This window comes from Pelecanus crispus, chromosome 3, assembly GCF_030463565.1.
Source record: "Pelecanus crispus isolate bPelCri1 chromosome 3, bPelCri1.pri, whole genome shotgun sequence".
Classification (NCBI taxonomy): Eukaryota; Metazoa; Chordata; class Aves; order Pelecaniformes; family Pelecanidae; genus Pelecanus; species Pelecanus crispus.
In genome coordinates, this window is record NC_134645.1 from 21,031,024 (window position 1) to 21,044,542 (window position 13,519).

General features: G+C 35.0%; 1 protein-coding gene across 1 annotated transcript in view; it reads left to right on the plus strand.

The window, feature by feature from the left end:
- The window catches only part of RYR2 (ryanodine receptor 2), a 456,789-nt gene that overhangs the window by 380,526 nt on the left and 62,744 nt on the right, over window positions 1–13,519 (plus strand). Inside the window, exons 75-81 of the mRNA XM_075706907.1 lie at window positions 457–513; window positions 1,903–2,015; window positions 3,649–3,745; window positions 8,080–8,183; window positions 8,768–8,819; window positions 8,970–9,023; window positions 10,631–10,654. Of these exons, the coding sequence (XP_075563022.1) occupies window positions 457–513; window positions 1,903–2,015; window positions 3,649–3,745; window positions 8,080–8,183; window positions 8,768–8,819; window positions 8,970–9,023; window positions 10,631–10,654 (501 nt within the window). The remainder of the gene's footprint in view (window positions 1–456; window positions 514–1,902; window positions 2,016–3,648; window positions 3,746–8,079; window positions 8,184–8,767; window positions 8,820–8,969; window positions 9,024–10,630; window positions 10,655–13,519) is intronic.

Sequence of the window (13,519 nt, forward strand, 5' to 3'; positions counted from 1 at the left end):
TCATAGGATCAATCTCACAGTGTATAGAATCCAGCAGTAGTACAGAACAGGATGGATTCCCATTGTAATACCAGATCACCATTTCAGATCAATCCTTCTGATCAGATTTAAACATGAATTGTAGTGAAGTAAATGCTGGCTGCTTTTATTCCGGGTACTTTGCAGCTATTTGTTTAAAGATTTGGCCCCACAGCTTTGCTTGTCTTCTGTAGACAAGTGCTTAGGTGCTTTTGTTACTGAAATGGGTTATTCAATGTCTTTAAAAGTAATGAATATGTGAGCACTGGGTCTGTTTTTATGACAGTCTTGAGTAATCCTTTGCTCTCCATATACAAATATTCTGTTCTCCATATATACATACTCTGAATGCTTTTGTTATTGCACTGGCAAAGACCAGTTCATTCTTTGTATTTTCTTTCCATGCACAGCTAACTTCTTTGTTTTTATTATTTTCAGAGATCTGCTTGCATAGGCCGAGGCTATTTCTTTTGGGAAAGTATAGAGAGTTTTATAGTTGTTTGTGAAGATACTACTAATTACCTAACTTTCACATTTGGGTTTGTCTGGCTTCTAAATTATTAGCGCTGACTTTGTTTTGTGACTGTAAATATGTTTGCAGTGAAAGCTTTTATATCCTTTCTCTTAACAAATATTTTTTCATTTGTATTTTATCCTTTGGGAGGAACTTGTTTTAGAATGTCACCATTTAATCTTACAAGTGTAATTATCCATTTCACTGAATGCTTGTCAGTATTTTAGTCTGTTTAATTAAATGTTTGTTGTTTAACTATTAATATTTTTTCGTGTTTCACTAAACTAGGAAAGTCCTCTTGGATTGAATAATGAGTCTACATAACCATCATCATCACTACATATTTTAAATAAAATGCTTTATTTTATTACAAGGGAGAATCACCAAGTCTTTCAGGGTAGAGATGCTAACTTCCATTCACTCCTTTGATGATGCTGGGAGACAGAGGAGCTATTATTCCACTAGCACAGTTGTCCATAAAAGAAACGAACAAAACCCCCACAAACAAACAAACAACCCCATACAAAAGACATCCCGTCCCCTTAACTCTACAAGAGTTGTATAGGTTAAATCAAATGGTATAATCTTTATGAACCAGATGTGAAGTAAATCACAGTAGTCATTTTCTTCTGATGGAAACAAGGATGGAAGGTGGAACAAAAGAAACTAAAAGAGCAAAAGATGAGGATGGAGCACACCCAATTTCATCTTATGCTACTGTAGAGCCAGGGTGCAGAAAGAGAATATATCTGAAGACAGAGCTGTAATATTATAAAATGTAGCTTGAAGTGTTTTGGAATATCTTATGTTCATTCTAGCTATGCAGATTCATGGAAGGGATTTAGTCCTAAGTAAGTCTTCATGCCTGTCTTTCATTTTTAATGTTAATTCCTTTCCATTGTAGCTGGTCACGGTAAATATTACAAACAAAATACTAATTGTATTTAAGACAATTCCCTGAAAAGTATTGTCTGAGGCAATATGAAGGTGTACAGCTTACCTGTACATATGTAGAGAGTTACATGTAAAAGACAGAAAGAGTAGATTCTTAAAGTTTCCTGAGAGATGGCCTCAATGATGATAATATTCTATCTAAAAGATATAAGAAGTCGGATGAAGTAAAAAAGGAGAGTATCTATATCATACAAGGAAAGGGAGATTTTTGCTTTTCAGTTTATTTTCTAAGTTCTGATTCTACAATCTGGCTGATCACTTGAACTCTGTCTGGAACACTTTTTCCCATCTATTATTCTTCTGTTATCTTTCCACTTGATTTATCTGTTATCTCACATTTTTATTATTATCACTATGCCCAGACAGTAGGGACATTGCAACATTGTTTATTTTTCCATATGTATTTTATCTAACAGGTTGAGCATCCTCAGCGGTCCAAAAAAGCAGTGTGGCATAAGCTGCTATCTAAACAGAGGAAAAGAGCAGTAGTTGCCTGCTTTAGAATGGCACCTTTGTATAATCTGCCAAGGTAAGGGCTATATTTGTTCTATCTTTCACAAGTGCATTTATGTTCATGCAGAGCTATTTGGTGAGATCAAAAGGAAGAAAAACATGTAAACCAGTAACTGATAAACTGTGTAATGTACTTTGTATACTACTATCTTTTAATAGAGCTAGTTACTTTCTTCTAATATATCTTTTGAAAAGAATAACAAAAAGTATAATTTTACATTTCTGGTTCTCTCCTCCTGCTGTTATGCTACCTGTTCCTCCAGGTATGTTTTCTTTTCTGAAAAGTAGACACCTTTCATAGGAGATAAATGCAGAAACAGACATATTGGTGTCACTGTAATATCATCTTGGGAGATAAATTTCCTCCTAAGGCATGGTATAGCTCTGGAAATATGGAGTTACCTTCATTATTAGATACTAAATGTTCTATATGCAGGAAATAAACTGATACTATTTATCTGAAAACTTGTCTATTTATTGTGCACTTTTGGGAATAGCATTCTACTGGACAAGAAATATATGCACATACTCTAGGTGTTTCACACCTTTTCCTGTGGCTCTTTTTCCTCTTCTTTCTTGTTCAATAGAGAATGCGATCTATAGTCAAGCAAGTTTCAGAATCCTGAGATTCTGGAAGGAATGAATGTTCAGAAAAAGTGAAGATGTGCTTTTTCATGCAATTGCTAAAAATAATTTCCAGAACACCTGTATCTGATCTTTTCAATATAATAATGTTCTCAGTTTTTCCCAAAAGTTTTACATGTTATTACTATTACCATAGTTAGTAGGATGACTCTTGAAATCTGTCCCAGGAAGCACAAGGGCATGAGAATCACACTAGTTCGAAATGAAGCTGCTGTGACAGCTGAAAATAGAACAAAGATATTTCCATCTGTAGCTCTTCTTACTTTAACAAGTAGGTCACCTGCACATAAATAGCATCTCTGTATATTTTAATTATACTTCTTCCTTTTCAGTATATGAGACTGGCTGTTGTTTAAAGAAATTGATAAAATGAAAATGATAAAAAAATGATAAAATTCTTCATGGAGGATTGATTGTCACACAGTCTTTTTTGCATTGAATCCTCAAGAAAAAAAAAAAAAACAAACAGTAAACATCATCATTGGCTTACCCTCTTTCCCCTAGCCTCATCTTCCATTTGATTTCATGGAGTTTGCAGAAAAAGTGGTTTATTGTTTTAGATATGCAAGTCTAATCCTAAACATTAAAAAACCCCAATTATCTGAGCACAATCCTAAGTTATCTATTGCTGTTATCTTAATATTTAAATTAAAATAATATTAAAATATTTTATTTTAAAAATAAAACTAATGTGGCAAAGTAATTGATTTCATTTCTTACTTGTGTTTAAAAGTTCTATTTATTGTGTGTTCCTAAAATCATTATTATTACATTTTAATATCAGTTTTATAAGTTAATGGGACACAGTTTTGAATAGAGCATTAATTAATTAATTAATTAATTTTTAAAATAGGTGCTTTCAGCAGGTTTTACCATAAAAATTTTGCTTTCCTTTTAAATGGTAGTTGGAGTGACTGGACAGTTCTTCAAGCTAAATGAAATTCATATTGACAAAATCTTCTCTTTGAAAGTTTACAGCTTTTGTTTTAAATGTCCCTTTTTAGGCACCGAGCTGTCAATCTCTTTCTTCAAGGCTATGATAAATCTTGGATTGAAACAGAAGAACACTATTTTGAAGACAAACTGATAGAAGACTTAGCAGTACGTCTGGGTGCAAAGGGTTGTGGGAGTGTATTATGGATTAACATTAATCTTGTATAATAATAATTATAAGTCTCTGAGGTACATAAGATATCACCTAAGCTATCTCTACCCAAAGGGCTGAGCTGTAACCAAGTCACTCTGACCCGGTGTTAAAACTTATAAGTGGTGAAGATTCCAGAATCCCCTCAGGCAGTCTGCTTCAGGGCTTCAGTAACCTTTTATAAAGCTTTTTAAACTTTTGTCTAAATGACATGCCAGTTGCTGTCATTCCCCTATCTCTTAGCTTCCGCTCAGCAGAGAAGGGGAACAATCTATTCTCATCTTTCTTTGCAGTTAACCTTTATGTATTTGAAGACTTCATAACCCACATTAAAGCCATTTAAGTCAAAAGGTTAGAACATGAAACTAGAGGAATTCTAGTCTTAGATTAATCAGTCCCTCAGAAACAGACAGAGTCTGCTGCTTCTTCGCAGAAGAATCCTCTTGTCGGGGAGGTGAGGATTTTTCCCAACAGTGAAGTGTTAGAGTCATGTCTTTAGCGTCGTAAATCCCCGGGGTGATTTTCAGCAAAGCCTTGTGTCCTCATCCCTTACAATTGTCTCTCAGAAAGGTAGTTCTTTCGAGGGTTGGGTGAGAACTAGTGCTAGGAAATGATTCAATCCCTGGGAGGTCCAATAGAACACAGTCTGAGATCAATCTTTTTATTGTGTGGAGAGGCTGTTCTCTGCAATAGAGAGAGGAAGCTAACTGGAAAATTGCTATTAGAAAAAAACTGTAATTTGCTTTTACTGTGTAAAGCTTATGCTTAAAACCAGCTACCCAAGTTGTGGACAATTTTGAAAATAAGGATCAAAATAATGAAAGGAAGATTAGCAGCAGTGAGCTCAACACAAGCAGACTGGAAGTTCATTTTTCCCTGTACACATGCAGAATTCATTTCTTGTGGCATCCTTATTGTATGAATAAGCATTATGAAAAAGCAAGAGAATTCTGCAAATACTTACTTGGTATACAACCTTTTAAACTGATGCCTTCGTGTGTCCCACTGCACTGCAAATGTTTTAAGTAATGCAGGTTCATTGCCAAAAATAATTATGTTTTAGCAGTTGAGAACATGTGTGTAGATACGGAATGTGGAACAACATAGCTCTTTGCATATGTGTGTGAAGAAATAACGCAGCATGGTCATTTGGTTATGCTCTGACATGAAGGATTGTCTCCTTACCTCCTCTATGAAACCGTATCTTTGCTAAGTTTACGAAGAACTCCTTGCCAGCAGATAGGTTATGTGGAAAACTGTTTAGAGAATGCAGAAGCAGACTGGATTGGCTGCTATATCATCCTTTAGTAAAGGACCACGGGCATTCCCTTGTAATTCCTCAAGCACATGGATAAGTGTGTCTCCAGTGCTCTCTTAAGGAGAGATGTATTACACCTTTCATTCAAAAGAGCACACAAAGCTCTATCTGTCTTTTAAGTAATTTTCTATCACATTCCTGCTGCTTGAGAGCACTCTCCTGGAGGGCGAGAGTTTGAGGTTCTACTGTTCAGCTCTGTGGAGCTGACCCAGACTGTTGTATGAACTTTATGAAAGATGTAGTTGTGATGCTGGTGGAGGTTCTCTGTCCCTCTTAGAGACATTGTACCTTGCTGTAGGAAGGAATTAAAGATTTATTGGACTGTCAAGATGGAATCACAGCCCAGGCTGTGGTGGCAGAATTTATCTGGAAGGGGAGAAAGGAGGAGCCTTGGGTTCTCTAATGTATGCTTGAAGGATTGTCTGAAGTTCCTGAACTGCTCACATATTAGGTAGAAAACTGGAACAATCCAGGGCCCAGAAACTATAGCCAAGACTTCCTGTCCTTTAACTCTCTGTAGTCAGGAAACTACAATGTTGTATGCCATAGTACCTTCTTTCTCAATACTGAGAATCTTGAACTCTCTTTTCTGCTAAGTAAAAATAATTTAAACGGAGAAATGCAGTAAAAACTACCTCCTTCCTGACTTCCTTCCTGATCCAGGCAATTTATAGACCTGTGGTAAGGGTTTTTTTCCTGGGATGCAGGAAGTGAGTGTTTGCATCCCCTAAAGCAGAGGACTAGACTAAACTTGCAGTTTTGTTCCCTGAATCATCTGCCCTTAAGTCTATTATACAAAAGTGGTACTACTTCTTCTGCCCCTGTATATTAAAAGAAAGAAGGATACACAAGTCCTTTATCTGAGGAACTTAATTCTGCTGATTCTTAATTCTCAACAGATCAAGTCTCTAAGGGAACTAGATTTTTAATGTTTGATATTAAAATCATAGGATATACAACACTGTCTTTATTAATAGTTAAAATGCTTCTGGTTTAATTATATAGGTTATATAAACACTTAAGCTTGTGTGATTAAAATTATTGATAGTTTTGTTGGTAGGCATTACTGTACATAATAATTTGTAAGAACGCTATGTTTAATGGATGTTTAATAATTAGATTATATAAAAAATTCAATCTTTTAAATCTTCAGCATTTAGAAATGGCAACTAAAAATTAATCCAACTTATTTGTTTTATCCTTTTATGTTATATTCAGTTAAAGCTTTTTATTTTACACTTACATAACTATAAGGCAAATGTCACAAAACATTGAAAACGAAGAATACTTATTTCCCAGAGATGTCAGAAAATAATTTGGTTCTGGTGTTCATGCTATGCTTAATAATGAGTTCTACTTAACTCAGTCATTGGTGAATTTGATCCTCCATTTAATTTGAATTAAATCTATGAAAACTAATAACTTGTATTAAACATTAACACAACTTCTGCCCTTTTGCTTCATCAGTTTTGATAATATTAGAGAAGTATTCTGGTTGATAACATCGCCAAGCATAGAATGCTGCCATTTAATTAAAGCAAAAGGTCAGCATTCTAAATGAGATTGAAATAAAGAGCAGGGGAAGACCTCTGTAATGGTGAGATATAAGAGTTATAAGTTGCATTGTTCAGATCTTGTTGTTGATACTGAAAATATTGTCACATATTGCAAAATGTGAAATGAACCTTGTATGGCCATCATAGACTAGCACGTGAAACAGTCATTGTGCGTGTATGTGAACTAAAGTGAATCCTCAGCTGCAACCAGTCATGGCTGGTACAGCTGAGTTGGAAAGGGTGGACTTCACAGGCACATATGAAGTGTAATACACATGGAGATCTATAAGCATTCCCACAGGAATGTATTTGACACTAGCACACACAATTTTTTTTCTTAATAGGCAAAAAATCCATTTTCCTTATATTTGTCATGTGGCCAACCCTTCCTTATTGCTAACAGATAACATCTGACATTACACTAATTTCTTACTTGCGTTTTCTTACTTGCGCAGTCTTATCAATGCATGGAATTCTTTTTATGTGTATTTCAGTGTATACTACTAGGTAAAAACAAGGAGGAAGAGTGGGTGAAATTTATGCAACCAGTTTTCTTTGAGCTACAAGATACTTTGTAGAAAAATATGTGTGGATGAAGCAATTTTGTTAATAACGATATGCAAAACTTACTTTCTGAAATGTCTTTTGGCAAAAGACAAGAAGTCAGAGGATAGATTTTGTATAGATTCTTTTCAAAACACTGCTTCGGTGGTTGTCATTATAGTTCTTAGGACCACATTTTTTCTTTTAGTGTGAGCTAACTAGAGCTGTCTAAACCTGAAAGCAAAATAACCACATGAAAAAACCTATTTGTGTGTGTATATATATATAATTGAATGTTATATAATATTTTTTATACATTATTGATTTGTCATCTTCTAAAATTCTGCCTCCTTGCCAGCATTACTGTTGTTGATAGATATGGCTCCTTCTGTCTAAAAGTATTGGTGAGCTTCAAGTTTGGATTTCTTCTCCCTCAAAGCCTCCCAGAGTTCTTCAGTGAACATTGTACCTGTCATAAGACTTGGAACAGAGGATTCTAATTTTTAGCTGATGAAGCTTGTTAACATAGAGAGGAACAGACAATAATAATGGTAAATGATGGTGTCTGATACCACTCGTTCTGGATAACAGCAGTAAAAGATTGAAGTTATTTTCAGAATCTAGGGAAGAGTGTTAATTTTTGTGAGGAGAGGAAATCCAAAGTTTTGCAAATGGTATCATCTTTGTAAGTCTTCGTGGTCATAAAAATGGTCAGGTTTCAGGCTTTTCATACTTTGCTTGTAACTTGTTTCCTCCTGGTTGTCCAAATCAAAATTACATATATGAATATTTAATGTTTAATAAATTGCACAGAATAAAACATTTTTCACTATAGATAATTGAATATACTTTTAAAATCTTTTTTTCCCTAAAGAAACCTGGGGAGGAACCACCGGAAGAAGATGAAAGCCTTAAAAGAGTTGATCCTTTACATCAACTTATTCTGCTATTCAGTCGAACAGCCTTGACTGAAAAATGGTAGGGATGGTGTGAGAGACTGCAGAGTGTATGGAGATTTTCAGATTACTCCTGTATTTGAAGTTATACATGTCTCTGTTCAAGTGAGATTCCATAGGCTAGGCCAAAGCGTGAGTATGTACGTATGGTGAGTCTGAGTTGCTCTCAAACCTCTCTAGCCTGTGGTATGTAAAGAGATTTTAACACGACTGATAATGAGATGTAAGGAGTTTTCTAGAGCCAAATAGATGCTCCTATGCACTTTTTTCACAGCTATGGATGCTGCGTTCAGGACTTACTACACCTCTCTCTTCTGTCTCTGTTCCCTATTGACAGTTTTATTCTGAACGGGAAATACAAGTATATTCTACGTATAATGTAAAAATTAACTATGTTCTTTTCTTTGGAAGGTGTTTATGAATTTCTGAGCACTGTGTTTGTAGGTGGCTTTCAAGTTCTCATTTTCCAAAAAGACACTTGTAATTAATTATGCACATAGAAATCCTTTAAAAAAGATTAAGGTCCTTAAAAATATTTTAATGCTCCAATTCTACTAAAATGGGTCTAATATTCCTCATTTTCCCTTTCCTTTCTCTGTTAACCAGCAAATTGGAAGAAGATTTCCTGTATATGGCTTATGCTGACATTATGGCAAAGGTAAGATTTTTGCTACTTTTTTCCGTCTTTTCTATTTTAATAAAATTAATGAAGAAGATCAAGAGAAATTATGTGTAAAGTGAAGGAAGGCTTGGGCCTCCCCTCCCCCCCAGACTTATTGGTAAATGTTTTCTTTCTACATGGTATCAGAGCTGCCATGATGAAGATGATGATGATGGTGAAGAAGAAGTGAAAAGTTTTGAAGTAAGATTATAATTCTGTTTTGTTTTTCTTGTCATGTTAAGACATTATTTCATAGCTTCCAACTGACATTTATGTTTCTTGGTTCATGGCTTACTGCAGCTTATTATGCCGGTGAACTGCATGTCAGAAGCTGGATTGGCAGATATGAGTCCCCAGATTCATAGTAGTAAAACAAAAACATACGTAGTATCACATAATACAAGATTATATAGAGTAATTTATTAGATCTTACATGTTTATCTGATTGACTTGAACTTTTAAATTGTTGAAGAGAAATACTATGGGTAGTAGCTTATTCTGGAAGTCTGATGATAACAGGCTGTATCTTGTAAAGTATCACGTCCTACCTTTAGTTTGAATGGTTAAAATACTGTAATAATACTGCTTTTGCAGTAGTCATTTACGTATAGTAGTTTTATGTTCACACATCTATTAGTGCTTCTTAGTAAAAGGCAAGCTTTTATTCATCAATACTGCCAAGCTTTTTCTTATGTCAAGAATAGGAAATCTGCATTTATGATTGTTTAATGTTGAGTTTATAGTGATCATCGCTGTATAAGGAAGCACACTTACATGAGCTGATTACAAGAGTGAGAGATGAGTCCTTGTCATGTGTTTGCTCTGGGATCTGTCTCTCTTTTTCCATTAACAAAATGGAGTTTACAAGAAATTTGTGTGTTCTGAGGGGCACTGAGGGAATTAGCTTGCTAATATTTTTAATATTTTATTTTAGCATATTATAATTATGACATTAAAAGTTCTTGTATCTTTCAAATCAATTAATACTTATATTTAATATCTTTACTAAAACACAGAAACATGAAATACATGCTTTTATTATTTCTTTAAAGTATTTCTAAATATACTGATTGATTTGGTATAGAATTACCTGTACTGTTTTGGTGATTGAGGAGTGGTTTGGGGCATGTTTACTTTTACTCCCATTGTACACATCAGATGTTCTGTATATTTTCTACATGATGCTGCATGAGATAACACTGAATTATTTAAGTATGCATTCCCTATTTGGCTGTATACAGAAATTAGAAAGAATACCAATACCAATTTCTTTATAATCACTCTAGTCCGGTTGAGTTACAGCTAGTATACCCAATATATAAATTTCTGTTTCTTGGTAAATATCTAAGTATGAATCCAAATTTCAGTGCTTTTGTTTTTCTTTTTTTTTCCTTGAAATGCTATGTATGATGTATCATTGACTAAACAAAGAATATTTATTTCTATAAGCTTTTTTCAGTTAGCCCATGCATGCTTGTTAGATATCAAAAGTCTTGTTTTTATAAATGTGGAAATTTGTAAATAGGAAGTCATTGAGGTGAATGAACAAATTTATCAGTAAGGGATTTATTAGTGCTCCTTACTTAAATTCCTTGTTCAGCATTCAACTTTATCTTTTGAGAGAAGATCCTATTTATTTGTTTCTCATTTTTATTTTCTCTGTAGCTATGAAACCTATGTTCAAGTAATGTATTAATCTGTTCAAAAGACAATTCTGTGTATGTATTTGGTCAGTCACCTGCAGAAAAAAAAATTTGGACTTCTTTTTCTTATTACTATTTCGCTTCTTGTCCTTGCCCTTCCTTAAGGTGACAGGATCACAACGCAGCAAGGTAAAACAAAAAAATATGTGTGTATTTGTCTGGGTCTAATTTTGTGATTCTTTTAGGCCCAACATCTTGGATGAGTTCAACTAAAGGGTCTTGAAAACGTTTTTAACTTTTCATTCAGTTTCAGCATGACATCTCTACCAACCCTTCTTGTGCACAAACTCTTTTTAAAGACTCCAAGAAATATTTATGCAAAATATGTCATATAAAATTACGTTGCCATTTTGGGGAAAACAGAGTGTCATTTGGCTTGTTCATATTGTTTTGCTGTTCTTGCCTTTTGTGCATCAGTTACCTTCTTTCAGGTTATAATTTAAATTGAATGATTAAAATCATTTGGCTCTTAAGGAAAAGGAGTTGGACTTCTGTATCTTAGCAGAGATGCATTTCTGATACAGTTGAATTCTGTTTCCAATGTTTGTCACAGAGAGAGCATCAATTATATTGTAGTTTATCTATGATTCAGATCCTTTGGAACAGACTGAGTCTTTAGCCTTCATTGTGATAGTATTTGATAGAAACTCCATAGCTATTCCATACCTGAAGTGATTCCTAGTTGTTCCATGTTTTCTCTAAAAACATAGAGGCAATGGCTCTGAAATTTCACAATGTTAGTTTTTTTCGTGACAAAATTTCTTACACAGTCTTTTGTGTCTCATCATGATAGTCTCACCATTTGTTTTGAAAAGGTGGCCCAAGGCTTAAGCACCGGCCTACTTGCCTACTTCATGCAGGTAGAAGTCTCAGTTCCCATTGTTGACTCAGGCTGCTTGCTGATAGCACTGCAAGGCTGATGTTCTGAGAGGAGGTATGGTGTCTGGGGTAGCTAATTTTTGTTTCTGAGGTGCTTATAGTTATTTGTGCTGTGGCCAATGGCAGCTAGACTAAGTAGAGATGACTGACTTGAGATTGGGAATGCACAGATTTAGCTGATGGTCAGACTCCAGTCAGTAGCTTCAAAGTTCATTGCCTATGGCAATATGGGGAACAATTATAACCTTCTCCATTGGAAAGAGCAAGATGATTTTGGTGTTTTGTTTGCTAGTGCTTCTATTAACATTCAATTCACAAAAGAAAGAGTTTCCCATACAGCTGTGGAAAGAGAAGATGTATTCCAGGATCAACTTCACTCTTACTCCTTCAAAAGTTTGCACAGATCTGTTCCACCTTCATACAATAAAGGCATTATACTGGAAGATGAATGCTTTCACAGACTCACAAAAAGTTGTATTGCAATTGCCACAAACACAAAGTACATATTACAAAACCCCATAAGAAGTATAGAAGCAATCTAATAGTATAGTTTCTTCTTTGTTTCTTCCATTAATTCAGCTAATCAAATACTACATGTCTGTCACTCTGCCTACCTGGTTACTGTACACTAAATGCTATATGCTCCATAGAAAATTTTCTGTCTTGCTGATTGAGAAGTGTTTTAACAGGGAAAAAAACCACAACAATAAATAATCCTTGCTTCCGTTATACATGACAGGAAACAGTTGTAAAGATATGAGACTATATATACTAGCTGTGTGTGTGCATGTGTGCATTTGTGTGTTTCTTTCTGTCAGTCTGTCTATCTCAAAGTTCAATGTTGAAGGCAGTTCTTTTATTCCATGCTCTGTGTGCATGTGAAAAGACTGACTGTTCAGTTTGTATGGGAATAAAACTCTACTGCTCCTCTAGACTTTAAAAATGTGTGATGTTTGAAGTCCTGAATCTTTTGACAGTCAGAGCAACAGAGATCTTTGGGCAAGCTTAGAACGTGATAAAAACGATGAGCATATTTTATCGGCAATTTTTATGCCCGTGTATCATGCGGTGTAGTCTCATTTTTATACAAATTATCCATATTGGGATCACTGTGTGGGCAGTAGGGAGGTCACAATGTACACCCACAATAAAGTTGTCTGTGCGTTACTATGTGCCTGTCTGCATTTGCCTGCTAGTATTTGCTTTGAATTACTATGATTATCTTTGCTCCTTGCCCTTTGTCTCTAAGTTAACTTTCTATCGTATTGATTCCATCGTATTGCTCAGTTGACTCCCTGTAGAGTTGGTGTCACTGTCCCCATTGATTCTGTCTGATAGGAAATTCCAATCAAAGTGTTTCACTAGCTGAATGCATATAGGTTTTTGCATTTGAGTCACTGGCTCTACTGGTTTGCTACATATTAATGTGCTCTAAATACGTGTAGGATGGGAACTCAAAAAAAGGAATCAAAACCTAGCTCATCTTTTTCAAATCAATTGTTTTAAATTGGCACTTCACAGGAAGAAAAGAAATGGGGGAGATACGACACTTCCTGTGTCAGTTTTCTTCATCCCTGTTACTGGTAGCAACTTTGTTGATAGACTTTTGTATTCACTAGATTTTTCTCAAAATGATACATTGTGCTGTCACTTATCTCAGGCACAGAAACACTTGCAAGTTTCAGTACTTACAAATAATGCAAGCTCTTAAGGCTCTAGCCCATCAGAGATGGTCACTGTTACCCTCACTGTCACAAAACCCGCATAAATGCAGTGACCATATACCATGTATTTACAATAAGTAACTGTTTTTGTTAAAGAATTATACGAATTAAGGTCAGACTCCATGATCAATGTATCAATTCTTAGGAATTAAACATTCCAATTAGTATGCAAAAATGTGTTTCTCATTAGTTTTTCCTACCCATAATGGAATGGATGCAATCTAATCTGTGGTTTCACTCTCCACAACTACACGATAAGTTATTTATACATAGAATCATAGAATAGTTGGGGTTGGAAGGGACCTTTAAAGGTCATCTAGTCAAAATCCCCTGCAATGAGCAAGGACATCTTCAGCTAGATCAGGTTGCTCAGAGCCCTGTCCAACCTGAC